The 18,684-nt window shown below is 36.6% G+C and overlaps 1 protein-coding gene across 2 annotated transcripts in view; it reads right to left on the bottom strand.

Moving 5' to 3' along the window:
* Positions 1–18,684, bottom strand: part of LOC307162901 (glutamate receptor ionotropic, kainate 5) — a 91,436-nt gene that overhangs the window by 4,835 nt on the left and 67,917 nt on the right. For both annotated transcript variants that reach the window (XM_079878637.1, XM_079878638.1), the window contains exons 13-18: positions 16,480–16,593; positions 14,159–14,268; positions 13,856–14,029; positions 10,215–10,380; positions 7,986–8,211; positions 946–1,074 (exon numbers count right to left, since the gene is read on the bottom strand). In XM_079878637.1, coding sequence (XP_079734763.1) covers positions 946–1,074; positions 7,986–8,211; positions 10,215–10,380; positions 13,856–14,029; positions 14,159–14,268; positions 16,480–16,593 — 919 coding nt within the window. The remainder of the gene's footprint in view (positions 1–945; positions 1,075–7,985; positions 8,212–10,214; positions 10,381–13,855; positions 14,030–14,158; positions 14,269–16,479; positions 16,594–18,684) is intronic.

Raw genomic sequence — 18,684 nt, 5'->3', positions numbered from 1 at the left:
GTACCAGACTCTCGTACATTTCATTTGTACAGAGAGTCTGGCCACTCCCCATTGACAAGCGTTAACTTCCTTGAAGGCACATACTCTGTTGAAGTTTAAAACTATTGGATCTGCCATAACCAATCGCTAACGTTTGGTCGTGACGTAACCCTACAACTCAAACTAGCGCACGACCTCAACGTCATCGTTCTCAGCCACTCCCTCTGTTCGCTGATTGGACCGGTAAAAATTTGGCCGGAGAAAACCCATGAAAATACCGCAAACCCAGACGGAGAACTGAAGGAAAATGAAAATTGAGCGGAAGTACGTAGGAGGGCGGAGCCAGGCTACATCCTATATGCAATATTACAACAATATAAAGAACGACAGGAAATCAAATATCCACACTGCCAATGTATGTGTGATTTGAGTAAATATATATATATTTTTACATTTAACACAAAACAAAGTAAGGCCTACATCTACATTCAGGATTCCCACCCTTTTACGACCAATGAATTTCCATGATTTATATCAATGTTTATGTTTATAAAACTAATTTTTACACTCATTTGACACCACACTCACAAAAAGTAATTTATAGACAAATAAATACTTTATAAATTAGAAAACAAATTATATATTGGCTTTATATATAGAAATTTGGCTATCTGTGCATTCATATATATCTATCCCTGATCCAAAAATACATCTAGTGGTATTCTTAGACATAACATATGATATAATTGAATCTCTTTTTGTAGGTTAAAAGGATAAGACAAGTACATACATTTTTTGTCCCTGTGAAAATAGCTCAATAAATACACACACACATACTTGAGATTATAAACATCCAGGGTTGTACCAGACCCTATATATTAAAGTGCCAGTACTGTCGGCATCAAGACGTACAGTAACAGAACAGTACATTATGGTGAAGTGCTAATGAGTATAATCTTCACTCACCTTTGGCTCGATGGTCTTCTTCTTTAAGACACTTTCCCCCCTCCCACCAACGACGCTTTAGGATTTCTAATCTGTTGTTTTCTTGGAGCTGCAGCACACCTAACGTGATCTCATCTCTGAATGGTGAACCTGCAAGAGAGAGAGTGAAATTTGGCTAATTGGCCAACTAGACTCCCAGGGACACCAGCTGACAAGTGTTCAAAACCATCTACTGTGAAACCTTGGCAATGCTGGGAAACTAGATAACTACTGTACCTTAAGATAACAGTAACAGAAGTTAACAATGCTACAGGCATGTTAAGCAATGCTACACAAACAATTTTTGGCCTTTTAGACAGTTCTACTGACAGGGACAGTGATAAGAAATGACCCAAACTAGTGTTGCCCTCATTAGCACTATGGTTCAACGTGCCAAAACACATACGCTAACTGCTAAGACATCACTCTGAATGTCTTAAGTCAACCGATGTTGTGCAAATGAGTTAGATTAGCTAGTGTGTCAGAATGAAAATGAATGTTATGATAGGTTAATTCCAAATTATTTGACTTGTTAGAATAACATCATCCTTCATTAGACATTACTGTATCACAGCTAATCATGTCCCGCTAATAACAATGTGACGTGAAAGGATGTGTTCATCAAATTAATAGATGTTAATTTAAATTAGACACTGCAGATCTGCACTGGAATGGATCAGCTGTCACCAAATATTATTTTATTATTCATTCAAAGGCTGTGAAAGCGAAGTATCATACAGGAGCATGTTTTTGCACCTCAGTATAAGCACAAATATTTTGTATGTATATTGTGTCAATATCACTTATATCAAGCCCTGGATTTAAAGTACATTTATTTTCTGTCATGTAGACTAAGAAATATGCAACCTTTTCTAGATTTCTAACCAACCTAGAAAAAAGTGCCTGTGGCCATATTTCTACAAATTGATAGTACGTTGCTTCTTGCATGTTTCATTCACGGTTTTATTAGCAAAATGACCTGATTGAACATCACTATTGAACCTGACTATTTACCACAAACATACAAATACATTAAAGATGAAAAGATATTCAAAAACATTTTACGTAATGTGAAATGTACTTTTTGACTGAAATAGAATATTTATAGAATTACATATTCTGATGAATCATGCACACAAGAAAGGTGTGTGAACGATAACAAGGTTTTATTTGTTAACAATGCATTAGTTATCTTGAACTAAGAATGAACTTACATTATTTATATTGTTCGACTTTATTTAATATAAACTAATATGAATTAAATGTGCAGTAACTAAGGGATTTCTGAGAAACGCTGTTGAAAGTGGATTGGACCGAGCACCAAAACACACTTGTAGCCAATCAGCAGTAAGGGGCGTGTCTACTCATGTGGGGGGAGGTGCCTGTGTTGCATACTGTGTTCTTAAATATGGGGGCGGGGCTATCAAGATAGGGGTGTGACCCTTTTTGGTAGGGGTGTGTTTGTTTGGGTGATTTCAAATACCAATATAGCGTTTCTCAGAAATCGCTTACTGCACCTTTAAGTGAACAATATTTTTGAAAATGATTTTATGCTAGATCAATAAACGCTTATTGATGTTACAGAAAGAAGAAGAGTAATTAACTATTAGTTGCTCAAAACAAAGGTCATTCCATGTTTTACAGTCTAAGGGCCGGGACACACCAAGCCGATGGGTGGCTGTCGGCCAACGTCGGGCAGTCGGTAAGCATCGGTCAGGCTTAGTTTTTGAAGTGTGTACAGTTCTACACAAAGTAGGCGCTTATAAATGTACCTACATCTTTATCTTTTTTGGAGCATTCCAAAACGCGAAAAACAACATGGCCGTATGTAGCTTAATCAATATAAGTGAAGATAAACTCATCAGCATGATTCATATTCAAAATGGAAAGCAAATGCTGCTAGTTCACGTTCACTTTTTTGAATGACGAATATAGACTATTGTCATCTGCTGTTGTGGACAGTAACAGTTATTATCTCTCATGCATGCGTAGAACATTCATGCTTAGCCATGGGCTGTAGTTTTTGTGATGTTCAAATGCAACTTTTTTGTCCAGTCAAAGTCGACGTGAGCCTACTAGTTCTTTGATGTTTGGTGTGTAACCCAGTCTAAGGACGCTGTGATGACATCATCTGCACTCCAGGTAGCTATGGAAGCAGATGGATGGTGTCCATGGTGACCAACCTCTTCATGAATGAGTGGATGAGAGGATTTTATCACTTGGCACCAGAACTTTGGAAGGCGACCTGAAGAGATGTGTTAGAACTGGGAGGAGGGAATGAATGTTTGAACTCCTGGAAGACATTCTATGACCTGGAGATAGACTTTGAAGACGGATGCTGCTCCTGCAGGTTCTAATTTCAAATCTAGTTACGGGTTCATGCGATTATGATTAATGGTGATCCTTTGGAGGACAGTTTAGCCTAGTGGTCATGAGGTTGTTGGACTGATCTTCCTGGAGGACAAAAGATCAAAAACAGCAAGCAGCACTGGAAATTTCCTCACCGCATCGAAGTTACCCACCCATGTTTGTGAGTATTCATAAGCATCCCGCCTTCATATGTCCTCTCTCTTATTTTCAAAATCTTATCTGCTAAAACAAGACTATACTCATTCCTTCTTACATTTTTGGAGCCATCATATCTTTTTCAGGGACCAAAAATAAAAGGCTTTAATTATTCTTCATGCATCATGGGAGTCTACAGCAGCCCATGATGGCACACAGATTGGGCATGTTCTTAATATCCAATCTGCCCCTCAAACCCTCTAGCGCCACCAACCGCTGTCAGTAGGGGCGATTCCTCCGTCCAAAAAAATCGATGAGAAACTAATCAATATTACAAAAATAAAACCCGCAAATATTACAAAATGTGAATAAATCACTTGTTTTTCTAAAGTAACACTGTCCAACAGTCTCTCTTGCCTCCTCTGAGTCCATTGAGTTTTAACAGACCCCCTAAAACATGCAGTGGTTTTGGTGGGGGTTAATTGAGAATGAATGGGGAAAAGTCACGTGAGAGGAGGCAATGTCTCCGTCACACTATTATTGGATATGATTGGTTATGATTGGTTCGTGTGATAAATCCCACCTCTTGTTTCCATGCATGTTCGCGAATAGGTCTGAATGAACAAAATGTTAAAAAGAACAGCTGACTATCAGTTCACAAATTGTTTATGCCTTAAGTAATTATTTTGAAATAGATTTAAAAATGCTTAAAACTAAATTAAGGTAATGTAAAAACATTAAATAGAATTGTATTTTTCTATTATTCTCTTTTTTGTTTTGTGTTAATGTTTATTTAACTAGAAATGTACGATAACATTAAGTGTAACTGGGACATGAATTTATTATATATATATATAACTATTCAAATGTTTTATTCTTTAATTGAAATAAAGCTGAAACAAAAAATTCAATATAAATATTAGAATATAAACATACTGAATAAAAATATTAAATATATAAAAACAGAAATAAAAATAAATTAAAGCTAAATTAAATTGAATTAACTGAATTTAAATTCAAATTGCTATAATATAAATAATACTAAAATAACAAGACATGTCATTCCCATGTATTTTATTGCTTCCAATGTTTTCAATTCCTGCCCCATTAGATTTACAAAATTTTTAATCCTCCTTCAGGTTTCACCAAATCCTTCCCAAATTTCATCAGAAATCTCACAGACCATGTCAGTAAAGAGCTATTAAAAGGTTTCTGATTTACTACACTGTTCAAGAGTAACACATCAAAGACACTAAACAGGAAGTAAGGTCATATCTTTGCAATTCTTTGAGATATTGACATGAAACTTGATACGTATTGTTGTCAAGAGCATTTGGTGACCGTTTAACCTATCAAGACTTCATAAAATAGAACTTTAGATTTTTTATTTAATAATGTTTATTTTTTAGAGTTGCTCTTTTTCCCCCCTCATTAATATAACCGACACTAAACACCCTATAATGAAATTGCTAGAAAAGATGCCACACATGAGGTGAGTCTGTTATTAGGCAAAACTTCATCATATTGATTTAGAAATGTATAAATAGTGGAAAATCTATACTATTCAAAGTTTTTATTTTCATAATGATAGATTTGATAGATTTTATTATAGAGTCCAGAGCATTCACATTTTAAGCTCTAGTCTCTGTTCTTAAAAGCCAAAACTAGCAAGTAGGGATCAAAATTCCAGGACAAAAAGCAATACAATTGCTAATTATATGCAGCCTTTTGATGAATTGTACACTGAATAACATTGGAGCTAAACTTAAGACATTTTGCATTTCAGAAATCTGTCGATCAGCTTCAAAAGAATGTTGAAAAATATAAAAGAACTATTAGCTTGCTTAGAAGTCTTTGGGAATTGGAGTAGTAGGCATACTGTGTGAAATCACCACATGACGCCAATAACACTTTTACGACCTATTTCACTTTCACAGCTGGATGTAAGCTTCTTAAATCTTGACTTGACAAGCCCCTTTACACTCAAGTCCAGAAAACCCTTCTACATTATTCCAGTGAATACAGTGGCTCAGTGGTGGTCATTATCTCACCCAGCCCAATCCTATAGCCATGATTAAGACCCCATGTTTTCTCTTTTCCTGCCTTCCTCATTGTGAGGAATTCCCCATTAGTGAGTATTAAAGCCCTCAAAGCAAAACACATATGCCATAAATTGTTTCTTTTCCCTCCCTCATATCTCTGTCTGTCAATGAATAATTGCAGGAAATGGCAAATGTCAAAGACAAAGTCAGAAATGCTATTTATCAAGCTTTGCGGAAAGTGCCAAGCAATCTATCCAGGAGAAAAATTAGATAGAAATGTGCAATATCAGAGCGTGAAGAGATGCTATCATTGTGACATCTTGTCTGTCTGATGTTCTGTGAGCAATCATCATGTTTATTTCTGACAGAACTGAAATGTTTTTTATTTTACTTTTGGATTCTTTTTTTTATTCATAGGGATAATGGAGAGAACAAAAAACATTTTTATACTTTCTGCTATTTTACGCCGCTCACTTGAGCAACATGTCAGAGTTTGGGCACTAAAAGTCACATCTCACACAGAACTAAAACAGAAATTTTGCATAATAAATAAACAAATAAATGCTAATGTATATTTTTTTGTATATTTACTTGGCATATTTATTACCAAAGAAATAAATAAATACTGTTTGTTATAAAGCGCGTAATTTCTGTGCCACAAGTGTGTTTCTACAGAGCCACATTGATTATACTCTTGTGAAGAAAGCAAAAAAATATTTTAATTCTCTCTGCACATTAAACTGGGATGGCTTCCACTAACGATTATTTTGGTAATCAAGTAATCAGTCGATTATTTTGACAATTGATCGAGTAATCTTTTTTGATTCAAATGTTTGATTAGCGTTGGAGCTAAACTCTACTGGACAGTTCCCCATCCCTGAAATGAAGTATCAAAAGCGAGTAATCATTTGGTTTTATTGAACAACACTGTTAAAATACATAATTTAATATACATAATATAAACTTAAGCAACCTATGTACATTATTCTGTATGTATTGGTTTCAAAAGCGGCCAGTCAATTGAGACTACCCTGCTCTCGGTTATTGAAGCTAGCAAGAGCAGCTTCCAAATCATCAGTACTCATCTTGGTGGATCTGTTTGCTGCTTTTGACACAGTTAACCACCAGATCCTCCATTTAACCTTCATGACGAAGGGCATCTCAAAAACCACACTCCAATGGTTCAAGTCTTACCTCTCAGGGTGTCTTGGAGGGGTGAGGTGTCTAAGTTGCAACATCTAGCTAGCTACTAGGGTGCCTCAGGGCTCAGCGCTTGGACCACTTCTCTTCTCCATATACATATCATCACTAGGATCATGTGCCATTCAGAAACATGATTTTTGCTGATGCTGATGACACACAACACTACCTCTCAGCCAGATGTTCCGAGAGTAGCTGCTCGCATCTCAGCCTGCCTGACAGACAGACATTTCTTGCTGGATGAAGGACCACCACCGTCAACTAAACACTGCAAAGACTGAACTGCTTATGGTCTTAGCCAACCCAACACTTTGCCACAACTTCTCTATTCAGTAGGTTCGTCAACCATAAATCCATCCAGGACAGCCAGGAACCTTTGAGTTGTGACTGATGATCTGTTAAACTTCCCAGAACACATTGCTAGAAGTGCTCAGTCCTGCAGATTTGGCTTATACAACATTACAAGATCAGGCCCTTCCTATTGGAGCATGCTAAACAACTCCTTGTCCAAGCTCTTGTTCTAACCAGACTGGACTATTATAATGCTGTCTTGGCAGGTCTTCCAGCATGCACTGTCAAACCTCTGCAACTGATTCAGAATGCTGCATCAAGAGAGGTCTTTAACAAGCCGAAGAGAGCGCACGTCACATCTCTCAACTTGCACTGGTTGCCAAATGCTATTCGCATCACATTCAACGCACTGATGTTTGCCTACAGAGCAACCACTGGCTCTGCAGCCCTACACCCTATACTACTTCAGACTTGCTGTTGCATGAAACACTAAGCGTTTCAGACTTTGTGTGTTCCCAATTGCACATTATTGGAAACCCAGACAAACAACGTTCGTGTGGAGCAGCATTTACTGTGAACGGAGACACACTGAGACGGAAGAAACTCATAACCTGCACGCATGTAAAAAATTAAAGTGATACGCTTCCCCCTGAAATAACTGATAATCACATGTGGAAGCCTGTTGCCACCTCAGAGTAAAAATGAAAGCAAGCAATTGTTTGTGAGATTAAGTTCAAAATAAGAAATAAAGTCACAGTGTGAAAAAGGCAAAAATTATTAAACTTTTCCCTAGTTTGCTGCTTGTACCACTTAAAGCTAACGTCTGGCTTTCTTCAGATATTGTATTATAGACCTCCTAGACAGTATTTCTAGTCTACTTATATAACAAGGTTAAAATCAGACTTTGGTTTCTCATAAACCTTTATATCCCACCTGAAGCCTTTCTCTCTATTTCTCGGACACTTCCACTTCCGTCCTACTCACCCAGAGGCATGCCGATGCCGTAGCCCTTGGTGTCCAACAGGCCTCCTATCTGTGTGAGGTTGCAGTTGAGGCGTCGGTAGTACTCGTTCATAGTGCTCTCCAGAAGAAAGGCGTATTTGGAGTTTAAAACCCGTGCTATGCCCTCCTCCGTGCTCTTCACGAACACACTGGGCTGCTTGGAGTACATGTAATTCCACATGCGCTGGTACGTCTGATAGCGCGAGTTCTGGGAGCGAGAGTGCAGAGTGGGTTTGTCATCACAGATGAAAGTCATTGGAAAAGACAGAGAGAGAGAAAAGAGAGGTGAAACAGACATAGTATTGAAAGGCGGAGAAAAATCAAAGACGAAATTATAATTTGCGGTGACATGAGGACAGGTGAATGAATAAAGAGACATTTTATTGGCAGACATTGAGAGTGAACTAGATTAAGGTAACATATTGAAAGAAAGTGAAAATGTAAGGGAAAGAAAGATGGATAATACATTATTAATGTAATAGAGGAAGTGAACTTGGCCTCCAGTGTGAATATAAATGTAGCTGTGAATCACTAAGCCAACTGCTTGCTGCCATAAACAGGACATGATGCATTATAACACCATTAAACCGCATGCACAAACTAGTCGATTAGCTCTACTGCTATTTAAAGCATTGGATCCATTTCGACTAATCGTGTTTCACATGATTTCGGCTCCACTTGTTTTGTTTTTTCATCCAGTGTTTAAAAAATTATTTACACAAGGTAAACACTGACACGCACACTAGTCAACAACTTTTCTGAGCAATTAGCCATAATGAGTAGTCAAGAAAGTTCCATATTGTGAACGGATCTATCTACAAGCAAATCCAGAAGGCATGATTAGCTACACTGAAAGTATTATACAATTAGTAAAAATTATATAATTATAAAAATATAAATATATATACTCACTGGCCACTTTATTGGGTACACCTTGCAAGTACCAGGTTGGACCTCCTTTTGCCTTCAGAACTGACTTAATTCTTCATGGCATAGATTCAACAAGGTGCTAGAAACATTCCTCAGATGTTTTGGTTTATATTGACATGATGGCACTTCTGCCTGAATGTATTTGTTTCTGTCATGTGATTGGATAAGATACTTGCGTTAACAAGCAGATGAACAGGTGTACCTAATAAAGTGGCGTAACTACTGCTCAAAAGTTTTGGGTCAGTGAGACTTCTTTTTTAAAGAAGTTAATAATGGAGGGTGGAGGCATTAAATGAATTAAAAGTGTCAGTAAAGGCATTTATAATGTTACAAAATATTTATATTTCAAATAAATGCTGTTCTTTTGAATTTTCTAATAATTAATGAATCCTGAGAAATATCGATCACGGTTTCCAAAAAAAAAAAAAAAAAAAAAGCAGCAGCACAATTGTTTTTTAACATTGATAATAAGAAATGTTACTTGATCATTAAATCAGCATATTAGAATGATTTCTGAAGGACCGTGTGACTATGAAGATTGGAGTAATAATGCTGAACATTCAGCTTTGCCATCACAGGAATACATTACATTTGAAAAGTTATTTTAAGACTTCTTTCAAAAACATTAAAACACCTTGCTGACCCAAAACTTTTGAACAGTGCTGTATAAATATTGTCAGTATTATTAAAAAATATATATTAATTAGGGCTGTGAAAAGATTAATCGCGATTAATCGCATCCAAAATAAAAGTTTGTGTTTACTTAATATATGTGTGTGTACTGTGTATAGTTATTTTGTATATATAAATACACACACGACACATGCATGCATATATATTTAAGAAAAATGTGTTATTTATATATAAAATATTTACATTTATAATATATAATATAAATTATATATAAATATATACAGTATATAGATGCAAATATTTCTTAAATATATACATGCATGTGTATGTATTTATATATACAAAATAATCTTTTCACAGCCCTAATATTAATATTAATTAATACCTACACTGTACATGCAAAAGTTGGGTCTTGTATAAAACTTTGTGAGAGAAGGGCATTTCAATTTGTGGAAATCTGAAGCTTTCTGTGAAGTTCTGCCAGCACAGATAACGCGTGGGCCTGGATATGAGTCAATAGTCCAGTCACCGCCATAAACAGGAAGTGATGCATTATGACATCACATGTACACATGGAAGGCCAGTGAAACAAATCCAACACACTAATTTCACACAAACACATGTTTGCACAAACAAGAACCTACGTACCATGAAGAAGGTCATAGTACTTCCTCCTTGAATAGTCCCGTACTGGATGTTCGTCTGATCTGCCAAGTCATCAGCAGATTCGATTGGCACCTCCATCCTCTGGACCGTCAGAAAAGCTGCAAGGTTTGCCGTGTAGGAGGAAATGATGATCAGCGTAAATGCCCACCTGTCCCGTACACACAGGAACACAGCGTTTTTTCCACCAGAAATATAAATGCACGTATATTAGAGACAGATTTTTACATTAGAGACAGGTGTTTGCACATATGCTTACATACAAGCATCACTCAATGAAATATTGAAAGACACCCACAGCTGCAATGTCAACCAGATGAACCTGGTTTAATCAAATGCAAAATAGCAAGCTAAAATAAAGATCAATGAATAGTGAATTATCTGCAGTGTGAATGAATTAAGACATGATGACAGATTCGCAACTCAATGTTAACACATTAACCATTTAAGGGTATAGCCGAGAATTTTCTTTTTCCGGGTGGATCATCAAGACTATTGGTCCTCCTAAGTGTCAATCATTCTGGTGATATGTTTACGTAAGGCCGTCGTACATGCTCGTGCACATGATTCACATGATGGCGTGCGCTCAAAACACAGGTTGGGCTTCCCACTGATGCCTCAGTCGCAAAGTTTCTACTTGACAGGCATGCTATTTGGAGAAATCCATTTAAAATCACTGCTAGTAAAAGTTAATGTAAGCTATGATTAGCTTGTACATACGTTTAATAGGCGTTCCCTCTCGGGACCAGGTAGAGTGTTGCGCATGTGCATTTTTTCAAAAAGTGGAGAGGGCGGTTCTTTTCTAAAATTCGGGAAAATCCTCCACTATACCTTTAACTAACACTCTTATTATTCATGCCAGATGTTCTTCTAACCAACGTGATCACTGTAGAAAAAACGAGTTGGTAAACTGGTTCAAACAATGTTCAGGAATGCTGTTAACCAGCTCAACCAGTTCCCCACCAGAGCCAATGTGGTCTACTAGCTCTGGTCAGGATGGTCTGCCAGGTTGACCTCAGCACTACTAATTGGTAGTCCAGTTGGTCAGACACCTAACTAGCTTTAACCAGGTAAAAAACAAGCCATGTTCTTGTACACAAATAATCAACATAATATTCCAAAGAAGTATTTATGCTCTGTTGAATCTGAAATCAGAAACCCATCACATTATGAAAGAACACTACCGTTCAAAAGTTTGGGGTGGGTAAGTTTCATATTTATTTTATTTTATTTATTTATTTAAATATGCGCAACAAGGCTGCATTGTGAGATAATATTACTGTTTTCTATTTTAAAATATTTAAAAATGTCCTTTATTCCTGCGATGGCAAAGCTGATTTTTCAGCAACATTACTCCAGTCTTCAGGGTCACATTACCCTTCAGAAATAATTCTAGTATACTGATTTATTATTATCAATGCTGAAAACAGTTGTTTTGTTTAATATTTTTGTGGAAAACCACAATATATATTTTTAGGATACTTTTATAATTCAAAAGAACAGCATTTATTTGAAATCGAAATCTTCTGTAACATTATAAATGTCTTTACTGTCATTTTTGATCAATTTAATGTGTCTCTAGCTGAATAAAAGTATTGATTAAAATAAATAAATAAATAAACTCTTACTGAACCTTTTGAACAGTAGTTTGCTTGTTTGTATGATAGCAATTTTTAGTAGGAAGTTTGAGAGCCCTTCCAAAACACATGGATTGTGCTCTTCGTCGCAGTAAATTAATGCTCAGATGAAAGGAAACTTCTCAATTCCTCAGAGAAAGAGCTTTCATGAGACTGGTGAAGCATTTAAAACTTTTCTAAAGAGACTGGCCTCCAAAAATGCACAAACAGGCAGATTAGTTACTTGTTATTTAGTAAAAGCTCTTTATCAAAAATTAAAGTGCACCAATTGCAGACACGCGTCCCCCTGAGCATCACAGAGTTTAGCGTTGTGCTGAGGGACACAGTGGAGATAGACGGGAGCTCTCTGGTTTCTGGGTCACCCCTGTGTGGGATTAAAGTTGCATCTATTGTGTTTCTTCACACCACAGATGTTTAAACATTTGGCTTCCACTGCATGCACATATCAAATCATTTCAACTCCATTGTTTGTCTTCCTGAAAGTGGTTGTTCAACTGAAATGACCTCAACAGCAAGGCGCAAGACTGAAATTGAAGAGATGGAACACAAGACAGCTTGACTTGATATAGCAAAATGAACAGAGGTGGGAGACTAATCTAGAAATACACTACAAAAGAGCGAAGCGCACAATACATGTCTGCACACAAAACAAACACCCCCATACAAACTTCAATACACTTTACACTTTCAATAAGTGAGAAAAGACACACTCTTAATGGTCTCTTCACACAGAGAACAGATTTTCAGTGCATGTTAAATTGAAATAACGCTTCCCCTTGTGTGAAAATCTGCTCAACAGAAAATGTTTACACCAAAGTAGGTCATTTTTTTTGGCTTACTTGGCCACAAAAAACAAGACCTACCAACAAATGACTCTCTTGAGTGATTATTCACTTGAAAAATGTTCATTCTTTCAACCATTTCAGTTATGTTTAAACATGCCCTGGAATAAAAAGATGATCTCGATGTTGATTGACCTTCAAGTAGATTTTGGAAATATGCTAGTGTGGATTTTTGTACTTGCTCACACCACCAAGTTAGGCAGCAGTCAATGAAAATACGAATATTTCATTAAACAATTAATTTACATTTAAATATGAACATTTAAATATGAATAGATATGAAAATAAAAAGAACTGTTTTATCTGTCCCTCTTTTCATTTTCATCATGAAATTTAGGCTTTTTTGGGGGGAAAATGTTTCTCAAAAACGTTTGGTGCAATGGTAATATTGGTGACAGTGATTCTTTTTCATAAAAAAAAAAAAAAAAAGAAAATTTATGCAGATAAAATTAACTGGAAATACGTTTTAGGTTCGTTGGCAAAAGTGCAGTATAATTAACTCTTTTTATGCATTTATTATAAGAGAAAAAGAGAAGTTATAAAGTCTGGGTAGGGACAAAAGCACAAAATAGAGAAATTCGGGAAAATCGAACCATTTAACAATCATATTCTAACACTAGAAAAAGTAATTAAAGAGAAACAATACAAAGTTTAAAGCTATTATAATCTATGCTTTAAAAATAGGATTGCATTAAAAAAAATCCTCATTGGGTACAGAAAAGTTCCACAAACTAAAGATTTGTTTAAACAAATAAATAAGATATATATATATATATATATATATATATATATATATATATATATATATATATATATATATATATATATATATATATATATATATTGAGCATATTTATTTCAGGTAGTTTACAAGGCAACATTTCTCATTTTAGTTATTTTAGGTTTAGGTTTTTCATCTAATATTTATAGTTTATTTCATTTCAGCTTTATTTCAATTACCAAATACAGATAATAATATAGTGTTAGTGTTTTAGTGAACAATAACAACACTGTCACACAAGTACCGTAAGCTTTCGGGTCATGTGCGCAGAACCAGCTTGTGTCTTTAATACTCACAGATGCACATTCACACTTACTGCATGGTCTCTTACACCTCAAAGGAAGTGTGAACCATCCCCACACTTACCAAACACCACTGACACAGCGTGTGGACAGGGCCCGGGGCATGATCTCTGAGCCCTGCTGCATGAAACCACCAATCGGAAACCACAAGCTGTTCCCTAGAGTGTACTGATTCTCCAGGAGGTCCTTGCGGTCCCGCCAGCACGGGAATGGGTTGTACCACTCATATGGACTCAGCCTGATGGAGGGAGAGAAAGAAACAAACAATGAAACCGGGAAAGACTACTGTTACCTCAAGAAGAACGCTGGACTGTGAATATAATGATATTCAAAATAGATCTGTGTGTATTGAGTGGCAGTGTGGCACCTGGCAGCCAGGAAGAGTACACAGCTAACGGCCAGATAGGCTAAAAGCATAAAGAGCCAGACAGCTGGCGAAAACGGATCCAAGAAGGAGAAATAACCTGGCTTCCTGCCCTGTAGAAAGCACATAAACAATACAAATAATGCTTTCACCACTCCTACAGAATCTCAAAACAGCTGAAAGCTTTTCCAGATACAATTGCTATTTGTTATTGTTTGGTTTAGTGCACCTTTTCATATGCAGAGATTTGCTAAAAGTTTGCTGTTGATACGGACAAAACATTATACACAATTTTTCATTTATGCATTATGCATCAGGCAGGTGCTTTCATCCAAAGCAACTTACAATGCATTAAAGATATGCATTTGATCAATTCACGTCTTCTAAGGGATCCAACGCCCTTACACTTTTGTACCATGCTTTGATGTTTAAGCTACAAGAATGCAAGATTTTCATGCAAGATTGTTAAATGTGACATAATCCACCTAAACAAAATCTTATGAAAATTCTGTTGCTAACTCAGACAAGCGTTACATAATGTCCCATTGGAATGTCTTACCCTGAATCACTATGGTAAGCCTATTATAAGCGTTTATATTTTAGACCTGTCTGGATGGTTTTTACGAGAAATTGCGTACATGCGTCACTCGCCCGTGTGTGTCATGTCATATCCGTAAATAGAGAAAAGTTGCTCCGGCTACTTTGACGCATGTATGGTGTGGAAGTGGCAGAGGTTAGTGTCACAACGAGCGAGAACGGTTGACATACACTCACCTAAAAGATTATTAGGAACACCATACTAATACTGTGTTTGACCCCCTTTCGCCTTCAGAACTGCTTTAATTCTACGTGGCATTGATTCAACAAGGTGCTGAAAGCATTCTTTAGAAATGTTGGCCCATACGCCAAATTCTGACTCTACCATCTGAATGTCTCAACAGAAATCGAGACTCATCAGACCAGGCAACATTTTTCCAGTCTTCAACTGTCCAATTTTGGTGAGCTCGTGCAAATTGTAGCCTCTTTTTCCTATTTGTAGTGGAGATGAGTGGTACCCGGTGGGGTCTTCTGCTGTTGTAGCCCATCCACCTCAAGGTTGTGCGTGTTGTGGCTTCACAAATGCTTTGCTGCATACCTCGGTTGTAACGAGTGGTTATTTCAGTCAAAGTTGCTCTTCTATCAGCTTGAATCAGTCGGCCCATTCTCCTCTGCCCTCTAGCATCAACAAGGCATTTTCGCCCACAGGACTGCCGCATACTGGATGTTTTTCCCTTTTCACACCATTCTTTGTAAACCCTAGAAATGGTTGTGCGTGAAAATCCCAGTAACTGAGCAGATTGTGAAATACTCAGACCGGCCCGTCTGTCACCAACAACCATGCCACTCTCAAAATTGCTTAAATCACCTTTCTTTCCCATTCTGACATTCAGTTTGGAGTTCAGGAGATTGTCTTGACCAGGACCACACCCCTAAATGCATTGAAGCAACTGCCATGTGATTGGTTGATTAGATAATTGCATTAATGAGAAATTGAACAGGTGTTCCTAATAATCCTTTAGATGAGTGTAGAGCGGTTAAATCCCCAACCTCCGGGGAATCACCTGTTTTAAACATACGTCGAGCATAAGAGAGTTTGCTGACAAAAAGAGAATGTGACAAGAGCTCGTAATAAAACAAGAATTAACATTGGCTTGGCTTTTCGGAGATTTGAAACGTAAAAGTGACACGGAGATGGTGTTTTTATTACTCAACAGGTGAGTGAGGTATTTTATTGAACAGATAAATTGCTCTCTAACAGAGTCGATTGTAAAGCATTATCAATTGTGAAGGGTCATATCATTATGGTTGTTGTAGTGCTGTGCTAGAAATTATTTTAAAGCAAGCATCGCGTCTATTAATGGGTAAAGCTACAGTAACGTCTTCAGCTAGTCAGCTTGAAATCCTTTTCATCTAAACTGGTTATATCTCTTAATACTAATATGTTTTATGAGCAGTTGGATAACCATATTAATCTGCACAGACAACCAAAACAATGTTCTTCCGCAAAATGCATGCAGTTTTTAACCGCTAGAGGGACAAAAGTTACATAGTGTACCTTTAATAATAACTGATGAAAAAGAATAATAATAACAAATATACATTAATAATAATACATATTTAAAATACTAATAATATAATTAATAATTATCATTATTATTATACATATTTTTGAAAGGTTTTGTGAGATTCACGCAAGAATTTTACATAGTAACAAAATAATTTCTGATATAAAAATACCAATGTAGTATACAATCTCAATTCAGCGTATTATAAATGCGTCTTACTATGTGGACGCGGTACAGGATACTGATTCCAAGGTTCATGAAAGGTTTGGAGAAATCTATGACCTTTTCCCTCTCTGATGTGATTGTAAATCCAGCCACTGCCAGATCTGCTTTCTGCAACAAACAGAGAGAAAGAGAAAGAATTAGCAATACAAGTTTGACATTTTCATTAACCAAAATTACATTCAAGAGGTATTTGTCACCCATGATTTCCAATAACAGGGAGTTTATTGAGATAATGTACAACAGCAAATACAGTCTAGATGATCTCAAAAAGACATTTAACACAAGGATAAGTTTGTAGTGCCCTACTCATGGATTAGCTTATAGAAAAAACCTTTAAAAGAAATGGCTGTCTTACTAAGTAAAATCAGGCATACATGTGCTTCCTCTATAATTTGAAACAAATTAAATTCAGCCAAGTTCAGTCACTGCTGAAATTTGTGAAGACCTAATGCACAAAAAAACAAAACCTATAATCGTCCTGATGGACTTCTGGTATAGCTTCAGGGTTTCAATAACATACTGTAACTTTTACTGTTACAGTATGTGAGTTTTACTGACAGATACTAACTACCAACCCCCTCGGTTGCGGTGATAATTCAGTGATGTTTCTAAGTGCTCATTAGCATACCGCTGTGTCAGTTGTACAGTGTTTGACTCGCAGCAGGCATGCAATTTTGTTGCATGTTGTTTGTGCTCCATGTGTGTTCCCCTGCTAAACATTGACCTTGGTTTCAAGAAGCACTCGAGAAGAAAAGCGTTTGACATTATCTGGCACTGACACTGGCATGTTTTTATTTATAAATCTATCCTGGGTCTGCTTCCTTCATATCTTTATACCTACATCTGTAAAAAGTATGTTTGTAGTTATAGCCTACGATCCCAGGAACTATTCTTACTGTCTGTTCCAGTGGTACGTACTGAATTGGGGAAAAAGGCATTTAAATTTGCTGCTCCCTCTGCCTGCAAAGTACGTTGAAACTTAGGGAGCTGAGTAGTTTTAAACGATTTGGAGAATGAAACATCGGGCTGTAGACTAGACTAGTTATGTAATGATATTGAAATTGGATTGGATTTGCTTGCGTGTGTATATGTGTATGTATTGATGGATGTTATCTGTTAAACTCAAACGAGCTGTGTCTATCAGTCTTGGCCAGGACACTCTTGTACTTAATCTCAATGTGCTTCTTTTCCTGGTAAAATAAAGGTTATAATAATAATAATAATAATAATAAATTATCTGAGGTTCACTTATAAAGACAAGGAGTGGCAGTGGAAAGAAAAAGGATATTTAGCACAAGGAGAATCAGCACAGAATTGAAAAAGGGAAAGTCAAGGCTGGACAGCTGGATGGATGAATGGACAGATAATAAAGGGATGTAAGTGCACTGGGTTGATGGAAGAATTTGATATGAGAGTCCTTGGGTAAAAGCAAAGAGATTTATTTATTACGGGGATGGAGAGAGATAGAAAAACAGGGCTAAAGAGTGGAAAACATAAAGAGAGAGGGGGAGAAACAGAGTGACGGTCCTTGAGAGAAGAAACAGATACTTGTAGGAGAAGGGGTGATGAGGAATGGTTAAGAACAGAGAGTTGGTAAAGAGAAGGCTTCCAGCGAGGACACGGGGAATATTGTGCCCTTGTGAGATGAAGGGAACGAGGGATACGGAATGAAAAATGAGAGAGAGAATATAAAAGCACAAGAGTGAAAGTTCCTGAGGAAGGAAATGAGCGATAATGAATTAAAAACCTCGGTGTGGCATTATTTTGGCCTTTCCATTTTCCTTCCTCCTCGAGGGAGGAGGGGGAGACAGTGCTAGGGAGTAACTATTGTAACAGCAGTGACAAACTTAACTACGTTTCTCAGTAGTGCGACAGCTCATATATATACACAAAATAATTTATCCAAAATATAATTATTGGACTAGTTGCTTATTTACAGAAACTTTACAGAAACTTTAATATTTTAAAGTTTTATTAGTAATTTTTAATGCAAATTGTTATAGTTTTATTAATAGTATTTGTTGTAAATTGATCTGTAGAAATATTGAACATTTTCTTAAAAAGAAATCACTCCCTTATAGGGGTCATGAAATGAGAAATCAAATTTGCCTTGATCTTTTGACATAATAGCAGGTTTCTACCACATTCTGCAGGTTTCATAGCTTAAAACTTCCTCCTCATTATAAACAAAGCATTTAT

This window comes from Squalius cephalus, assembly GCF_949319135.1.
Source record: "Squalius cephalus genome assembly, chromosome: 8".
NCBI lineage: Eukaryota > Metazoa > Chordata > Actinopteri > Cypriniformes > Leuciscidae > Squalius > Squalius cephalus.
The sequence above is the reverse complement of the archived record's forward strand: the minus strand, read 5'-3'. Positions and strand labels throughout refer to the sequence as shown.